The sequence below is a fragment of the Cinclus cinclus genome, chromosome 6, assembly GCF_963662255.1.
Source record: "Cinclus cinclus chromosome 6, bCinCin1.1, whole genome shotgun sequence".
Taxonomy (NCBI): Eukaryota; Metazoa; Chordata; class Aves; order Passeriformes; family Cinclidae; genus Cinclus; species Cinclus cinclus.
In genome coordinates, this window is record NC_085051.1 from 11747857 (window position 1) to 11766568 (window position 18712).

Genomic DNA, 18712 nt, shown 5'->3' on the forward strand with positions numbered 1-18712 from the left:
ATTCAACTTCTAGGATGCAAAGAGCCTATTCTGGCATGCGTCCTTTCTGTCCTGAAATAGCTGCTTTAGGCCGTTGTTGTAGGAGTATTTGCCATCATCTTTGACATGAGATCTCTTTTCCTAGAGGCATGTTTATCTTCCAAAACGATAAAGAAATAAAAGTCACCAAGCAGTGTAACTTCTGTGACAAACAGACTTGCTTGTCTCAGGCCTCAGAAAAAGAGATCAATTCCCTTTTGTGATAATTTGATTATTGTCTTTTTCTGACCAGAACTTTTTTTTTCCTGTGAAATTTTTGAGCTTTGATTATGAAGTATCTGCTGTAGGAAACTGGGATGAAATCTGATAATTTGGTTTGGGGTTGCATTTGAAGGAAAAGAAAATATTTCTTGTGTCAAAGTAAATTTTTTTAGAAATCACTCCAGTGCTCTGGATTTTTTGGACTAATGCACAGAAATTGGCACTTCTCCTGTAGGTATTGGGTAGCTGCTGGGAAGAAGACAGTATAGTGGCAGAGATCTTCTGAATCTCCTCTCCCTTTGCTGTAGTGCAGACATTTGCTCTCCTGATTTCGTTTGGTCAAGCAGTTCTTTCATTTGGATCTTGCCTGTATACAGGACAGTTGATAAAAAGCAGCATGTTGTCCACAGTCTTCACATAGCTTAACTTAATCGCATGTGCAAGGCTTTGCTTATGGGTCTTTCCTCTTTTTCCTCTACTGTTTGGAACAGAAAGGAGTTAATGTTAAAGGAGTTGTGATTATTTTTGCTATGATTTGTATGTATGGATTTTGGCAGGGTGACAAACCCCCTTTTTTGACGTGCTTTTGGCTTAATTTCCTTACTGCTGGCTCATCACTGATGAGCCAAATTATTATTGTGTTATTTAATTTCCTTGTGTCTTTGTTCTTGAAAGTCCTAGCAACAATGTACAAAACCCCACTAAAAATAGCTGACTTTGCAAACCATGGCTAGAATTTGTTCCAAGGATTTTACCCAGGGTAACACTGAGATCTTCCTATCTAGTTTATATTTTTCAACACATAGTGCGAGCAGATTGATGTGTTTTCTCACATGTAATATTTTTTCTCACATGTGTAGTATTCTTTTGATAAAAAATTACTTATGTTTGATAAGGGGAATATAATCTTTTGGCCACAGCATCAGACCAAAGATGAACAAGGTTTACTCATCTGCAGGTGATAGGTGCTTTCAAGGCAGAGGTTTGCTATGAGAATTTCAGCTGTGAGAATCTTTGCTATGAGAATCTCAGCTTTGAGTTCAGGAAACTTGAAAGAGCTGGGGGTCAAACAGAGGTGAGTTTGGATGTGCCAAGTGTCCTGCTCAGGCCCATCACAGTTAAAGGCTGCCACCTACCACCCCAACTCCGTGGCTGAATGGTCACTGGTGTCTTAATGATGCTCTGGGGTGGTCTTGCAGGATGGAGACCTGCAGCCAGAAGAAAGTTGGCAAATAACTCCAGTTTCCCCAAGGCTTTGATTTTTTTTTTCTTTTTTTTCTGTTTCCAGGTGCCAGTCAGCCACTCTGCCACCCCTGTTGTCCCCACAAAGAAGCCCTGCCTACCCCCTCAGTGACAGTGAGGACTCTTCCCGCTCTACTGGTCTCTCCAAAGTCTCCAGCTCCAGGCTGTGCCTCAAGGACCGGAACGGCCGCACGTCTACGCTGCGAAGCACCTCCACGAGCCCTTCAGACACTGACTCCCCGAGCCACCCCCTCAAAGCCATCAGCGTGGGGGCTTTGGACAAAAGGCTGTCCGTGTACAAGGCTGACCAAAAGGAGAGGCCAAATGAGGGTCAAGATGGGGAAGCAATAGGGAGCCATCCACTCACCCGGAGCACTCTGTCCTTGGGCACTGCCAGCAAATTGAGAACCCTCTCCATCAGTAGGGTGAGCGTCCGCTCGCAGGCGCTGGACATCAGGCAGAAGATCACAGAATGGGAATGCCGCCGGGAGCTGTCCCCGAGGACGAGCTTGTGTGTGGACAAGAGGGACGCTGGGGAGAGGTCGGGCAGTGAGAGCTGCCCCAGCGTGCTGACCTCTCCCTGCAGCGACAAGACCTTTGATTTCAAAGGACTCAGAAGAATGAGCCGAACATTTTCTGAGTGCTCTTACCCAGAAACAGAGGAGGAGGAACTGCTGGACAGGGATTCCTGCCATCGGTTTGAAAAGAGACCAGGCAGGAGCGAACCTCCTTCTGCCACTTTCTTTAAGAGCCATGTGAGGAAAGAGTCCTCTGCTGTGCTCAACAGAATCCAGAAGATCGAGCAGGCACTGAAGGAACAGTCAGGCAGAGGACTCCCCCAGTTACCGAGTAGCTGCTACAGTGTTGACAAAGGGAGGAAAAAGTCTGGGACTCTGAGTACTGTGGAGGGACTGAGTGAAACCCTGAGCGATAGCAAAGGAGGGAGTATTATTTTGGGGAGTGAACCAGAAACACCTCCTGATGCTGAGAAAAGCAGTAAAACAAAACAGGGGGTTACTGGGAACTCAGCCGGTCCCAAGGCGCTCCTGGACAGCGCGGCTAACAGCGCCGTGAATCCCGTCCCCAAGCCCAAACGCACCTTTGAGTACGAGGCAGACAAATCCCACAAAAGCAAACCAAGCAATGGCCTACCTCCATCTCCCACACCTGCTGCTCCTCCTCCCCTCCCGTCCACTCCTGCACCCCCCGTGACAAGAAGGCAGAAGAAAGAGTCGCGTTTTCACAGAAAATCCCAGAATAGGTAAAAGTCAAGGAAATGCACTAGATTCTCCAAATAAATAAATAAATAAGTGGGCTATATCCTTGTAGTAGCAATATTTTAAATTCTCCCTCTGATGAAGTGCTTTTGGCAAAAGAAAATCTAGGAATTGCATACAGGACAAGTGGTTTTTTTCTGCTGGTCTGCACTGGGGCAATGCACTGGTATGATACCTTTGAATATCTTCAGTTTTGGAGTTCTAAAATCTGCATCTCTCAATCCCCCTAAAAACCTCTAGGTTAGGTATGCTAAAGGTTATCTAATTCATTCTGGCACAAATGCCCTTATTTGTGATTTTTAATGGACCATTATTTCATTATTGTCCAGTAGTGGGACCATAACTGATCCCTCACAGTCTTTTCTTTCTGTAAAATATACCTGCAGAGGTTTTTTTTTTTTTTTCCCGAAGTTCATTACTATAGCAGTTGTGTCAGTTTTATGCAATGTAGGTGATTTTATTTAATTCAATCCTTAGGAATATTATCCTAAATTATCATCAACAACCACAGAGGATAAATGCTGAGAAAACGGTTTTATCACAGAAAGTCCTCTATGTCCTTCCTGAGTTAATGGTGGGGAGAGTGTATGGCTACATTTCCCCAACAGTTTGTGGATCTTGGATTGTTTTAAACACATGATTCCTCTTGTGTTTTAGACATGGTAAAACTTATTCTGCTCATTGTTTGGAAAATTGTAAGCATAGTTGTTGCTGAGCATTCCAATTACAGCATTTTTAATGAGTTCACCTGTCTGTGCATGTGTATGATACACACCCTCCTTTGATATTTAGTGATGAGATTTGCAAGGAACTGCTAAACAGCATCTCAGATGCATGCTATCCCTTCAGATTATACTGCTTGGTGTTGGCTCAATTATTAAAAGTGTTTTAGCACAACCTCACCTGAATTATATTGGGACAGGAAGAGAAGAGAAGCCTTCAGGTTCTGTCCTTTTCTCTCAGGAGGCACCTGCTTCTGAAAGATCAAACAGCTCTGCTGAGGCACATTGTTCCTTCCAGAAAGGCGTGGGGGGTGTGCAAAGTCAAGCTCTCATCAGCAGTGCTTATCTTTGAGTCCTGGCAATAATCTCAGAGGAAGTAAATCCAGTTTTGAAGGATAATTTGTGAAGTAAAGCTGCCCTCAGTTTGTTCAGCGCAGCATTTACAATGTGCAGAAGACAAACAACAAATTTTAAATGTTCTGGTGTAAATGATAGCCTTTATTGGAAAACAGACAAGTTATCTAAGACTTACAGTATTTTATCACAATGGGTTTTTGAGATGAAGTTTTGAAGCTTCTTTCCAGAAGAGGTATAATTCTGCTCCCACCTGCTTTTCTGCAGATTCAGTCTTCTGTCATAGCAGAATTAGACAACAGCACAGATCAGCAAAGGAGCTTCGGGCTTGGAGTAAGGCTAGGGGAAACAAGCATTCCAAAAAGCATTATTTAGCAATTTAAATTGTAGAATATGAATTGTAGGATTAACAGGCTTGCCATGTGTATCTGATAATTCTTGCAAATCAGTTTGACATTTTACTGGGTAGGTATCCATTGATCTGTAAAAGCTTAACCCCCTGTACTTTAATGATTTCTCTGGATACATCTCTTGTTAATCATGATCTAATTAAGTTGAAATCAACCTCCCAAAAATTTCAAGTTGTTTGGCTGACTTCAATGCTGAGTGGAAATCCTTTATAAAAATCTTAATTTTATTGTCTTTGCTACTGCTCTTTCTTCAGTTAGAGAAAGGAGAACTCCAAGATTTACAAAGCACTAAAGACCATACAAGTCATCTAAGAATGACAGTATTTGGTTAATAGTAATTACTGAAATCTCAGTACCTAAACTGTTCTTATTTTGAGAAAGGATATGACTCATTGTGCCTGCAGCTTGTAACTGTGTGTTCAGACTGAACATATATGTGATTTGAACTCACTGCAATGTCATGAGGATGGGCTGAGGGTATTTATTTTCCCAATATTTTGGTTGAAAGCACTGATTTTAGTTTTGGTGGCTAATCAAACATTCTAGCAATATGGAGGAAGTGTCTCATGTGTGCCTGCTAGCAGAAAGCCAGGTTGGATCTGGAGAGCCTGATGCTGAGAGTAGCTGTAACATTTCAGAGTGGTGTGAGCTGGGTGTTCCCTAGCAGTTGGAAGTCCTGTGTAACACACGCAGTGCAGGAGATGAGTGTCACAGGGTAGACTTGGGAAACACGGACCAGAGCTGGGTGTTGGTCCACAAAGCCATTGCCATCATCCTATACAGTGTCACCACACCATAGAGGTGCCTTGAAATCTATCGGAGCTGGAAATTTCACTACATTAGAAAGTCTCATCTCATACACAGCTGTGCTTTCAGTGTGTCAGCATCCTTTGTAACTGTGAGTAGCTGTGGATGGAGGAGCAGGTGTCTGGCTCTGACAAGCACAGATTGTTTCTGACATAATCCTCATGTGAATAACTTGGATCTGGATATTCTGAAGATTAGGGAAAGGAGAGAGAGAAGGCTCTAAGCCTGATCCCAGCTGTAAGCCTGTCCAGCAGACAAACAGGAAATGCTCTTTTCAAATACACCATTCTGTGTGACAGTCACTGTGTCACCTGTAGGGATGCTCGTGCCAATTCACAGGCAAAGTGTCTCATGAGACTCTGCCACTGCCATATAGATTAGCTGTAACATATGCACCCCTCCAGTTGGTAAGAAGAAGAAGAACAAGGGGGGGTTGATGGCAGGTGATTTATTGTTAATCTAGGCTGGGGCTCAGTGAGTGGAGCATGGGCACCAGCACAGTCCATGTAGGCCTTGCAGCACCATGGGATTATTTAGACTCTGACCTGAGCCTGCTTTTCTCACTGTTTCATCCTCAGCAGTAAATAATCCCAGTGAATGCCAGCCCCTGTACTGATGCCAAATCATGTTCATCCCACCCTGAGTGTAGGTACTGCCCCAGAGAACAAGGACTGGATGAACTGGGGAGTGGGAAGAACTTGGGTTTATCTCCCTCTTGAAGTGCTCAGCAGCACTGGGGCAGGTGTGGGTGGGAGACAAATTGTGTGGGTTCATCTGACCCAGCTCGTCCTCACCTTCCTGCCAGAAAGGCCAAAGCTTCAGCCTCTGAGCCATCAGCCCAAGCTGCTCATGCACCCTAGAGAGCATTTTCCTCAAAGCTTCCTCCTTTGCTACCAGTGCTTGGCATGGGCTGTGCAAGGGGTATGGGTGACTGGCACATGAGTCTCCCTTTGGCATTTGTGCACTGAGCTCTGCACAGGAACATATCCAAAGGTTCAAGGCATGTGAGTGGTGTCAAACTAAGGGCTACGTCTCCCAGAGCAACCAGTGCAGGAATGCTTTTCAGAGACTGCCTTTCTTTAGGACAGAGGACCACATCTTTCTGGAAAGAGCAAAGTAATTTCTAATCTGAGGACTGTGCTGCTAATTTACTCTACAAACTTGGAAAAATAAAACATATTTTCTTGGTATTTTCTTCATGTCTTCATAATGGGGATGACAATAATTCCAGCTTCATAAAACTGTCATAGATGGCTCTACTAGTGCCTGCTGTGAGCACAGGACTTAATGTCCACTAAAAGCTAGTCCTTAAAGCATGATGTGAAGGTTTTTTTTTGTAATTATGGTTCATTTAATATATATTTGTTAACATGCAAATGCTCCTTTAAATGTTGAATAATTTTGCATTCTTGTTATTAATTATTATTGTTTTAAACTTTAGAAAATCCTTTGAGTTTGAGGATGCCTCAAGCCTGCAATCCCTGTACCCTCCCTCCCCGACTGAAAATGGGACTGAGAGCCAGCATAAATTTGGGTCCAAGAGCACTTTAGAAGAAAATGCCTACGAAGACATTGTAGGTAAGAAGCTGCTGCAGAGCACGGGCTCACAGCAGGATGCTGAGTGGATGTGGGCAGGCCATGGTACTGCTGAGCACATGCCCTGTGCAGGCACTGTGCTGTCAGTAAAGACACATTAAATGGAGGCTAAATGGGTTTGATCTTTCAGTGCAAATGTAGCTCTCAGGCTGCGTGCAGGCGGTCTTGATTCTTTCAGACTTCACTGGGTAGTATTGGAAACAGACTTTGGTCAGATTTTTGCCAATGCTTTTCAGGAACCAAACCATTCTTTTTATCCAGGCCTTGGCTTGAAGCCTTGAGTGGTGTAAAAATGTAAAGAACAGGACTCGAGACAGTGTTTACAGAACTATCCAATAGCAAGATTAACCTCAGAGGCCTTGTGTGGTTAACCTGAGCTTTTCAGGGCTCAGGTGAGGACTGCCCCAAAGCAGTTGTTTGTAGCACTGTTCCTGGTCTCCTCCAAGTCTCAGTTCCTGGTTAAAGAGGAATTAATTTCCTTTAGCTGTACACCATTGGGAATGCACAACAAAAAACACTGTTTTCATTAAACTTCATAAGAAAAACATGTTTCTTTTGGTCTTAGAAGGAAATGTATGGCCTATGCATACATTCTTTTAACATCAAAAAAATGTTATAATTACTGAAAATTGGGCAGCCCTTCAGAGCACAGATTTTCCACACAAGTGATGAATATCTGCATTGTTTTTAACTCTTTCAGTGTTATATTATTACAACAGATACAAAGGGAACTTCATTTTGCTTTGGACAATGAATCTCTGTATACTGAAAGCTGGAGGGCTACCAAGACAGTGTGGGACCCTAGAGCAAACATCCTCTGAAGAGACAGACAAGCTGGGCCTGTTTAGTCTGGTAAAAAGGCACTCTAATAGTGCTTACAAATGTTTGAGAGGCAAACAATAGGACAAAACTGTTCCTGGTCATATCAGTTGATATAGCAAAGAACAGTGGCCACAAATTGGAGCCTGGGGGTCTTTGTCAGACCCAATTTCTGTCTCTGGCTTGTCAGCCTTAGTGAAAACAGGAATTTACTCTTTCCATTTATTTCCTTTATGCCATTAAAAAATTGCTTTCAGAACAGAAGCTTTCAGCTCCTGCTCAGTGTCTGTAGGTTAAAATGAAAGCTTTTGTAGATACTGAAAATCTTTTTCTGTGTAGAGCATCCTTATATCATCAGCCATTTCTATGACAGACCAACATGTTATTCACACTTGAAAATTTATTGTGTGTGTTAGTTACAGTGCTCATCTTTGCTCAGGACTTGTCCATGTAGCACCAGATTTTAGGTAGTAATGATTCTTTTCCTTGTCTGGTTTGTTAATTATGAAAATAAAATGTGCAGATCTGGTAGGGAAGCTTACTTCAAATGAGAAGTCTTGGGTTCAGTAAAACAAAATCATAATGGGCTTTTCCAACTCATCGGTACTATAAACCAGCTCCTTCAAGACTATAATTTGGGCATTTTGGCAGGGCAGTGGAAAGAGAATGCAAAATTTCAGATCTGTGGACAAACACAGAACTTCATTGTTTTGTACTGCTTTTTAACAACCTCTTTCCAAGTACTTCATTCAATATGGCAGTGCAGAGGGAATACCAAATCAGTATAATTCTTATAAACTGTCAGGCATGATTAAAGACAAGCCAAAGTGGTTTGATCTGCAGCTTTAAAGAAACTATCGTAGTTTTGTGTATCACATCTGCATAATTTATGCCAGTGGTGTTAGACCCCAGTCTCCAAGTAGCACTTTTGTGCTCATGCAAACCAGGTGTCTGCAAGAGTGAGTTTATTTTATAGATCTACATCTGCTTCAAAGCTATAAAGGGGTCTGTCACTGTGCTTTGAGTTTTCTTTGCAAACAGTTCCCCTAGAGTTGCTGGTTGGTCTCTTTTTTCCTGTACCTTGTTGAATCTCCTTGCCTCCCTAAAACTCGTAGGCATTTAAAACATTGTTGCTGCAGTAATTAACTTAATTAGGTGTGTCATGTCCCCCCATCCCTTAGAATTAATATTTGTAATGCAAGGAAGTGTTGAAATACAAGAGAAGAAAGCTGTGAATCTTGAGTAATACTCTAAGCAGTCTACTGTGAGACAGAAACATAGAAAATTCTGGTTGCAGGAGACTGTGGAGTCAGCTGGTCCAGCCTCTGCTCAAAGCAGGGCTAATTTCAACTTTAGATGAGGTTGCTTAGGGCTACATCTGGTTGAGTTTCCAAAATACCATGGGAGGATGGCTTCACTGCCTCCTGTGCAGCCTTCTCTACTGCTTAGCTTCCTTTGTGAAGAATGTTTTCTGGATGTCACTGTGAACAAATTTTTCTTTCCATCCAGTCTGGATTCTCCTTGTTGCCATTTGTGACTGTTGTCCTTCATCCTTTCACCTCCAGGAAGTGCGTGGTGCTGCCTTTTCCATTTTCACCTTTGTGGAAAGTGGCAGTCAGCTGGGTTATCACCCAGCCTTTCCCAGGATAAACAGCTTCTAAGCATGTAAGTGCTAAGCCTGGAGTCATTGGTTTTTTGGTTACCCCATGGCCTCTTCACATGGGGCATATGCACACTAAAGCTTTGTCTTCCTCCTGGTGCCCTTGCACTGCTTCTTTAATGACCAGGGCAGCAATGAACTGCTTTGTGTAGTTTATCTTATTTTGAGAGCTGACTCTTTTAAAAAAATAATAGTAAGTTTTAAGGTGTATTGAAATCAACGAGGATTGTGCTTTGAAATCCAGTGACGTCATGAATCAGACACTTTGTTCAATTTTGTAATATTTCTGTAGACTTGAATAGACGAAATACCTGCATGGTAAGTTCAGGACAGGTATTGGATTGGAACATAATTATCCATTCTGCATTAATCAGGCAGCCTTTGTATAAAGGCGTGCACATTCCTAATACAAATCAGAGCTGTATTTCATGTTCAAGCAACCATGTGGACTTCATTCATCTTCTGTACTAGCACTCACAGAAATGTGGCAGTCATAGTAAACTTAACATTGTTTTGCTTCTTGTGGTTTTGAATGAGCCTTTAATCAGACCAAAATTGATGTGGCTTTCTGAATCCGGTTGGGGAAACCACGCTTGGCTTTGTGTGAATTCAAGAAACTATCAAGTATTAAGAGATGGCTGAGATTGTTGCTTCTGCTGTGTTTGTGCACAACAGTATTTCCTGTCATATGGACCATACAGTTCCAGTTTTCCAGTCTGCTCCCCCAAGTGCGACTGAGATGTTGGAATATTGTTATTTAAGGTCTTGTGTCTCTGAAGCATTGTTGGCCTGGCATCTAGGACAAAGCACTTGTTATCATTACCAAAAAAAGTTGAATAAATAGAGCGAAGTGAAGGTCAAAGGGCATAGTATTAAATTTGAATTGAGAAAATCTAGTAAAACAAAAGGAATAGCACTGTATTTAGAAATTAAATGTAGTGGAGGAAACCACTGACAAGACAAGCCTTCTTATTTTGTAACTCCCCAGAGTGCTGTACACAGCAGAACAGGGGGAGATTTCCTCCAAGAGGACATGACAGCTGTGCAGGAAACCCATTGCCCAAGCTGGGCTCTGTGTGTTGCCTCCTAGACTGAGAATGTTTGATTGAATGCTGCATGGCTCCATGTGTGCTTTGGCACCTGGATCTGAAGCAGTCTAGACAGTAAAGCAATGCCTCAAAAACATTGCAGGGGAATCTCCAAAACCAGGATGAATTTATAAGTGGGATCTTGCTGGTGGGTTCCCATTTGGAATGTCTGGCAATTCACCGTCCCGGGGCAGCTGACCCTCTTGGGGAGGGTTTCTTATGCACCCTACTGCACTCTGGGCCTGTTTGGTGTCACGTTTAGAAGATTTTAAGCTCTTTCAGTAGCTGGACACTTCTATTGACAGATACTTTTTGCACCTTAAGAGGTCAACTTAATCACTGTTTCCTGTACGGGCATATAATATAATTGAATCTTGTTACAGCTGCCACCAAAGGTGACTGATAAGTGAAAACAGTGGAGTCATACAAATTGCTTGGCTGTTTTTCTCCGTCAGCTTGAGTATTGCTTCAGTTTGGGATAATTGGCTTCTTGTTTACCTCTGCTTTAAAACAGGACAAGTCACTCCTTTTTCCCCTACTGGTAAAGAAACTCATCTCTCCTTCACCAATTAGTCGGTTCCATTTCTTGTGTAAATTTGACACAGTGCATGTCATGTAACAAAATGGGATGATTCAGCTGTTCTACTGAGCCCTTTGCTGTCTGTGTGCGATCAGAGCTGCAGAAATGATGACTGAGGTCAAGATGGAAAATGTTCCAGCTTGATATTGCTTTCAAATTAGAACATTTGCAAAGTTCTTCCAGTAAATGTGGGAAAAGGTTAGAAAGGGAGCAAGCTGATCTTTCGAGTAAAATCCCATCCTCACATGCCACATTATCGCCTGCCATGCTTTTGTAGCACATTTTAGTCTGTCATATTATCATCCCATGACAAATCAGGAAGAAACTGGAATTGCAGGGCTGCTGTGAAACTGAAGCAAACTTGGAAAGATTGCAACTCTGCCAGCAGTGCTGTGCTAGCTTCTTCTCAGAAGACTTTTTGGGTTTTCAGTCAGACACCAGCAGATCTCTGGAGCTAGAATTGATGGGAAATGATGGTACAAGCAGTGATCACAGAATAATATATTCCTGTCTTATTCTGCACCCACAGTCTGCCATTGATAGCCTAAAAAGAATGTGAGACTTTGGAGAGTGTAACAGTGGCAAATTTAATAATAGACACTGTAGGGTAATGGCAACCAGAGCACATTTAATCAAACAGTGCTCATGTGTGTCTGTCAAAGAAAGGCCAAATACTTCAGCTGATGCTATTGACAATCAGCCTGCTGCTTTGTTGTTACATTTGGATACATGGATTCCAGTTATTTTTAATAATCAATCTCATGCCCTATTTAGATCTCAGTTTTTCTCTGTGGAGTCTGTCTCATCACTATACCTTCCACTACAGCTTCTCGTGACAGTCTCTGTCAGCTTTACTGCCTAGTCAATGCTGCAGGTTAGTAAAACAAAAAAAAAAAGACCATGAGACTGCTCTCCTAAATCCTCCCTTAAATTCAGAGACTGTGTTTAAGTCAGCAGGGTGACACTCCTGAAATGCAGGCAATTTAGGCAAGCTGCTTCTGTACTGTGCTAACAGTTGCTCATCAGACATTTTCATGCACATGGATTTTGGACTGAGGGGTAAACAGGTGGGTTTTGGGGGTTTCTTGTTCATTTATCAGCCATGCTAATTCTTTTCCCTTATGCTTCATTATGATTGCACTCTCAGCAGTCCCTGCAGAGATAGCAGGGAGGTGAAAGTATCTGCAGTGTTTCTTCTGCTTACTGTAAGGTCTGGAGAAGTTCAGAAAGCACAGGTTGTTGCCTACAAGCTCCGTGGACCAAGACCTGAAAGGCTGATTGCATATTAGACTTGCCACTCTGCTTGTTGTAGGTGCTCTACTGCTTTTCTGAGCTCAGGGTACTGAGTGGATACAGGGTGGATAGAGGGTGATAGGACTATAAGCAAGTAATGGCCTGTAACTTAGTGCTGTTTAGCAGCAGCTTTTCAAAGCAGCTGTAAATGTGTGTTAGCTGTAATTTGAGATCGAAATAGTTCCTCTTTCTTCAGATTCCTGAGATAAATTCCCCAGCTGAGATGCACAGTTGCAGCATCTCTGACACTGAAGAAGCTCATCTATGTACCAAAGATCTAAGCTTGGATATTTTATGGGAGTGTGGAGACTTACTGGTTTTCATCCATTTGATCTGAACATGCTCATAAACATCCCAGTGGCCCAGTTTTCCTCCAACACCGGTGGTGTGGATCTGCTTTGGTGTAATTTTATGACTGAAATGAATGAACAGTGCATGTGCACCTCATTTGTGAGGTGATAACTCAGGCCCCTGGGCTTTCTAAGCAGCCAGGGGGAAAAGCAGCAGCTCTGAGCTTGGACATCACTCTGTGCATTCAGTATCTTTGCAAGTGTTGGTTCCCAATTTAGTCACCCAACTTAAGTTTAGGAGCCCATTCCTTTACTCTAAACCTGCTGTTCCATTCTTCTCTCTTCCTGGCAGCACAAAAGGCTGGAGTTACAATCAGCACTCTGTGAATCATTTAATTCCTCTGATAATTGCTTCTCCCATCTCGAAAGAAATGATGCCTTTCCCAGTTTTCTGCCATTTATAGAGAAGTGTCTGCCTGCTTCATTTTTTTTCGTCTCTCAGCCTTACTTTTCACTCCTTTCTCAGCATGAGACAGGCTTGTGAGTTTGCCTCTGCTTGCCATTTGCCACGTGTGAGAGGCTGAGCAGAGGAGCATTGTGTGCTGCCTCAGGACTCAGTGGGGCTGACTCGCACCGCATCCCAGAGTGAGGAACTGCAGCCCCTGGAGGAAACTCATCGATGCTTAAGCTCAAGGCATTGCATTGCTCAGGACTTTTCTAAATCTCTGTGGTTATTTTATCTATTTTTTGTTGTTTTTTAAATTTTCTTTCCCTGATGGACCATTTATTAAGTTGTCTTTGAGATCTTCTGAAGATAAATGTCGTGTAGATAAATGCCCTGTGTTAACTCAGCACTTCGGTATGTAGAATTTGAGAAAATGGGAAACTTGGAAAATATACTTATAGAGGGAACTGATCTGGGAGTAGGGATGGTGATTAGAGACAGTGTTTGTCAAAGACTTACTGTTTGTGATCATATGCATTCTGGGGGTATGATTCAGCTTCCTTTGAAGTCAGTGATAATCTGCTGCCGTCTTATGTGGCTGTTGGATCAGCCTCATTAAGACAAGCCTGGCCTCTGTACTGCATAATGTTTCTCCTTTTGGCTTCCAATAGAGACATCCATATGGCAGAATCAAGGACGTTTCCTTTCTCCTTCATTGTAAACATGTTTTCCTTTTGCAGCAAATCTAAGCACTGCAGCTTGCAAACATTCCTTGCCTGAGACTTGGGACTGGAGAAGTGGTGCTGCTGAGGAGAAAGCTGTAAACCTCTGAACCAGCCAGTGATATGGAAACTTTTCTCCTTTTTGCTGCAGCACAGCAGTAGCAACCACCACCACTGGTGCCCTCCAAGACCTCACTCCCACATGGGACGTGCACCTGCTGGTGACCGCCACTTCCCAGATGTTCCTCCCGTGGAAGGGAGTCTCTGTGCAGTCAGATGCACTTAAATACTGTTTTAAGGCAGTTCAGGGTATTGCCAGCATTTTAAGTTTACCTGACACCTTTGATTCCTTGTCACTTGTACAGAAACCAGTCTGGCTTGCCTCTTTTTGTATATCTGGTCTTTTGTGTGTCTACCAGGGACAGCAGATACTAAGTAATGGTGGTTGAAAATTCCCGAGGAGGTAGTTTATTTGTCTGTCTCTTCTAGTTCACAGCTTGAACCAAGTACTTCGTTCAAAACTCATGTCAGCAAAACCAGGTGGTTTCTGATGGAGCAGACTATTTCATTATCAGAGATTTGGTGTAAATGTGCTTCTTTAAAATAAGGCAAAACCCCCCAGAAAAACAACTGGTGAGGTAAAGAGTACTTAATCTCAAGGCATTATTTCAAAGCAACCGCCCCCCCCCCAACTCTGAAATAATTTGTTTTTTAAGCAAATGAGAGAAAGAATAGACACAAGAGTTCTTGAACAGCAAACCAGTCTTCTGCAGAAGCTCTTACAGCTCTAGGGGAAAGGGTTAAAATCCCTGTGGTGTCTCCTCTGACCTTCACATTACACTGAAGAGGAATTTGGCCCAAGCTCTCTTTTTGGTAGAGACTCTGACTCAGAAAAACAGCCCCTGCTCATGCTTCCTTGCTCCTCCCTCTTCTCTCGATCCAAGACTTCTCTGGGCCCATTTCTATACTTAATATGTCAGGTCAACATTATTTATGTTGAGTTTAACTGGGTTCAAGCAGTTCTGTTTTACATTGTATTTTGGAAAGAATCCCCCTAACATTTATAAATGCTTTACACTGTAAAAGGGTTTTTTTTCACTGATGGGCTTGTTTCTTCTGGGGAGTTTGGATACTCTGTAGACTAATGCAGTAACATTTGTTTTCACAAGGAAGCTCATGTTTGAGTGGTGTCTCATGTAGCTGGGTATTTTGAAATCTATTAATCCATTCCAAAATTCTTGCTTGACCTGTACTTGACTTGGGCTTACAAGAAATTTTATTGTGCTACTAGAGTCCAATCAGCTGTAAGTAACAGTGTTTTGCAAATTTTACTCTTCGTCATTGCTATGATTATCATTTCTAGAGCTATAAAGACTACAAGTAACAGAACCAGGGTGTGATATGTATTTTTTCTTCCCACACAAAGAATCAACCACTTCTATAATCCTCCACAGCATTAAATATTTTAAAGGAATATATATTGCTTAAGATTTATCCTGTTCACTGCATGAATCAAAAAGGCTTTCTTCCTGTACCCCATGCACCTGAAGGTGTTTTTTGCATGAGGCATGAGGACTGGCCACAATGATAGTACAGCCTCTAGAATCAGATTCCCTCTTGATGAAATAATATGCTGTGATTGCCAAATAAAACATTCTTCAAGAGCAGCAGTGATTCAAGCTTCTCATTAGAGCAAAGCTAAAACATTCACTCTTGTGCTTATGTTTGACTAGAAATCTTACTATGATGCACTACTGAAGCAAAACTGTATTTTTATTTGTATTGTGAATATGTGGACTTGCTCAGCAAAAGTTCTTGTGGCTGTAATTGATGAATCGAGCAGTCTCACGCTTCCAGGCTCAACAATAAAGTAGAAAGCACAAACTGCTTTTGTTTTCTTTTGTACAGTAAGGAAATTTAGTCTGCCTAGAACAACATAGCTCGTAGTCACACAGACTGTGTTAACCCAGGCCTTGCTCTCACTGAAAGCACCTATGCCCCAGCTGTCATCTCCTTAAATACTGTGAATATTTTATGTAACAGTGGGAATTATGCTGTAGCTTTCTGTCCTCAGTTCTCAACAGAATTTCTTATATTAAATAGCTTGTATTGCAATACATATATATAGTACTAAACCCATGGGTTTTAAAGTCATCTTTAGGTATAAAACCAAAAGCAAGTTGGTTTAAAAGCTTTTAATTTCCTGTATGTTTCTGTAAGTTCAAGTCTTTCATTTGAGTAGATCACTTTTTTTTTTTTTGGAGATGTTTTTCTGTTCAAGATGGTTGGAAAACTGGAATGACTGTGTTTGAAAAACCTGAAGTTATTAGTCAGTTGCTGATTATCAACTGTTTAAAAAAATCCATACAAGATGTTAGTTTTATTGATGGCACTCATTCATCTTCGTGCTACTTTGTTTAGTGAGAGGTCTGCTAAATTCAAGAGTTTTGAGAAGATGGTGTGTATAGGATCTCAGTTAAGTATAGACTATAAATTTTGGTTCTGGTTTTCAAATGCTAAAAATTCAAAGACTGGACTCTGCTTTTTAATGTATTTTTCATTTAAGTAATATTTAATGATTAATTGGTTAAGCCTCTATATTTTACTAGCAGGATGAGTTTCCTTCTGGGAGACAGGAGTTTCATGTAACTTAAAATGAATGGTTGCCTAACTGGAAGACAGGATACATTTTAAAGAACACTTTGAGGATGCAGTATGGTTGGGACAGAGATTCTTCTCCTTTTGCGTTTTCAGTCTTGTCTCTTGGCACTGCTGAGCTGGAGTGTTTATTCTCTCTTGGCCATCTCTCAGAAGAAAAATGAAGGTTGCATCAAATAAGAATTGTCTTATTGTGTGTAAGGGTGGCGTGAGCACAGTTATTTATTGGTCTTCATTTCACCCCCTGAGCGGCTCTTACATATATATAAAATCTACTGATACACTTTCAAGAAGTTAAGTGCCTTAGCTTTTATATATTAATGAATTTTCCACAGCTGCGGATGCTCAGAAGCACGTCTTGTGAAATCTTCACATTTTAGTTAAAAAAAAAAAAAAAGAAAAAACAGGGGGACAGTAAAAAAAAAAAAATCCAAAGAAACTTGTCGACCTTATAGCCAAGTTCTCCTCCAAATACTTCCAGCTGCAGCTAGAGGGATGAGTCATGCTGAAAGCTGAGGAGCTTTTCTAAAAGCCTTTCACTTGGTTCACATGATTTTTTTTTTTCTAATTTTACATTCCTGTCTGTTTTTCTTTCCTTAAAAAAACCCCCAAAAAAACAACAAACCCAAAAAAAACCCCCAAACCCGAACGTGCAGGCGAATCACCCAAGGAAAACCCGTACGAGGATGTGGAGCTGAAAGGCCGTCACGCGGGGCGAAAATCCCACCAGCTGTCCGAGAATTCCCTAGACTCCCTGCACAGGATGTGGACGCCGCAGAACAGGAAATACACAGCACCTCCGCAGGTAAAGGCAGCGGCTGGCCGCGCTCGGAGCCAGTTCAAGCCGCCCGGTTGTGCGGCATTGCCCGCAGGAGGAGCGCGGCGCGCCCGGAGCGGGCTCAGCCCTGCGAGCGCTCCCGGCACCGCGTCCCTGCGCGCCCGGCGCTGCCCCTGGCCTCAGCCCCCAGCAGCATCCTTCCACTGCTTGTTTTAGAGCTGAATCTCCGCCTAAATTACCGCTTTGTGCGGCTGCACCTCTTAGGGAATCGCCTCTGCTGCCGGGCAGGGACAGGAGGGCAGAAGTCAGCTGCTGGTTTTGTCCCTGTGTTGTTACTCTGGTGTGACTCTGCTCATGGGAAGTTAGTAGTGTGGCATGTTTATTGTAAAACAGAGAATTCCAGGTGAAAGCCCGAGTAAATACTTGAATAATAAAATAGTCTGAAAAATCTGAGTGCCTGCAGTTAACAAGGCTGTATAAATTGTGTTTATTGTATAAAAAGAAAGATGAGGAACTCCGCAGACTTTCCCTTTTGTGGTTGCCAGGAAAATTAATCCACAAACACCAGAGGTTTATGACCAAAAAGGAGACAGAGGAGTCCTTTTACTTTATTTGAATAAAAGGAGAGGCCGTGGAGCGTTCCCCCTGGGGTCTCTCAAATTTTTGGAGGACACAGCCTCCCTTTTTATCCTAATTTCCCAGCTGCATTTCCCTCTCTCTTTCCCCACTGGCTGAGGTACTTGAGAGGCACAGACTTCCTGGAATGCCTGATACCTAAGATTCCCCTCTAATGTATAACCCTCCTTTTTAATTTTGAATTCGTATGGAATTTATGGTTTCCCCCCCATTGTTTATTTCATCTTTCAATGTCCAGTTTCACTTATCAGCAAACCTACAGTTTGTTTGTAAAGGCAAATATATACATATATATTTTTATTTCCATTCATCAATCAGTGGAATCCTTCCCATTAGTTCTTTTATCTCTCAGTACTACTTTTATCTACCAGCAGACCCACAGCTTGCTTGTAAAGACAAATCTGTCATTCCTCTCATGGTGAATTTTCCAAAGCAAGCCCATTTTTTGTGAACACCATGAAATGCCAGGTTGCTTTGTTGTTTGTGGAATCATAAGGATATTCATAAGGAAAAATATAAGTGTCATCACATACTTAATTTTTAGATTCAAAGCACCTTTTAAAGGTCCTTCACCATGCACTGAATTAACAGAAAATTTGCATTTGAACAAAAGGCCACAACAATTTACATTTTTGTCTTGTAAAGAGACTTAGAAAGAAAACTAAATGCATTTTCTTCTACTTGCTGTTGTGTGCATACAAACATGACAATCTAAGGGACAAAAGAAGCATCACCAGGATTCTTAGTGTGCTCCTGGCACATCCTTTGTAAACCAGGAGTGACTTCAACAAAGCTGCTGGAAAAGGAGCAAGTGGAAAGTGGTAATAAGGCAGAGTAAGGAGAAACAGGCACTGCAGTCATGAGGACAAGAGGGGAACGTCCCTCACAGTGGGATGTGGTGCATAACAACGATTTCTGGCTGTGTGTGTGTTAACAGGAGGTGTGCAGCATCCAGAGGATCCTTGAGGGTGTGTCATTAGGCTGGGAACCATACAGATCCATAGGAACATAGAACACTGGCCAGTGTTATCTGTTTAACAGAGAGTTACCAAAGAATTTACAGATTTAAGTGGCTTCCATAAAGTTGTTCAGTAA

General features: G+C 42.2%; 1 protein-coding gene across 4 annotated transcripts in view; it reads left to right on the plus strand.

The window, feature by feature from the left end:
- The first annotated feature begins 2087 nt into the window (after positions 1–2087).
- Positions 2088–18712, plus strand: part of DENND2B (DENN domain containing 2B) — a 60700-nt gene continuing 44075 nt past the window's right edge. Inside the window, exons 1-4 of one of the 4 annotated variants that reach the window (XM_062494443.1) lie at positions 2088–2743; positions 8917–8924; positions 14731–14751; positions 16854–17008. In XM_062494443.1, coding sequence (XP_062350427.1) covers positions 2103–2743; positions 8917–8924; positions 14731–14751; positions 16854–17008 — 825 coding nt within the window. In that variant the 5' untranslated portion in view covers positions 2088–2102. Of the gene's footprint in view, positions 2744–6493; positions 6631–8916; positions 8925–14730; positions 14752–16853; positions 17009–18712 lie in introns of those variants that run through there. The other 3 variants (XM_062494444.1, XM_062494445.1, XM_062494446.1) reach the window with 3 other exon arrangements.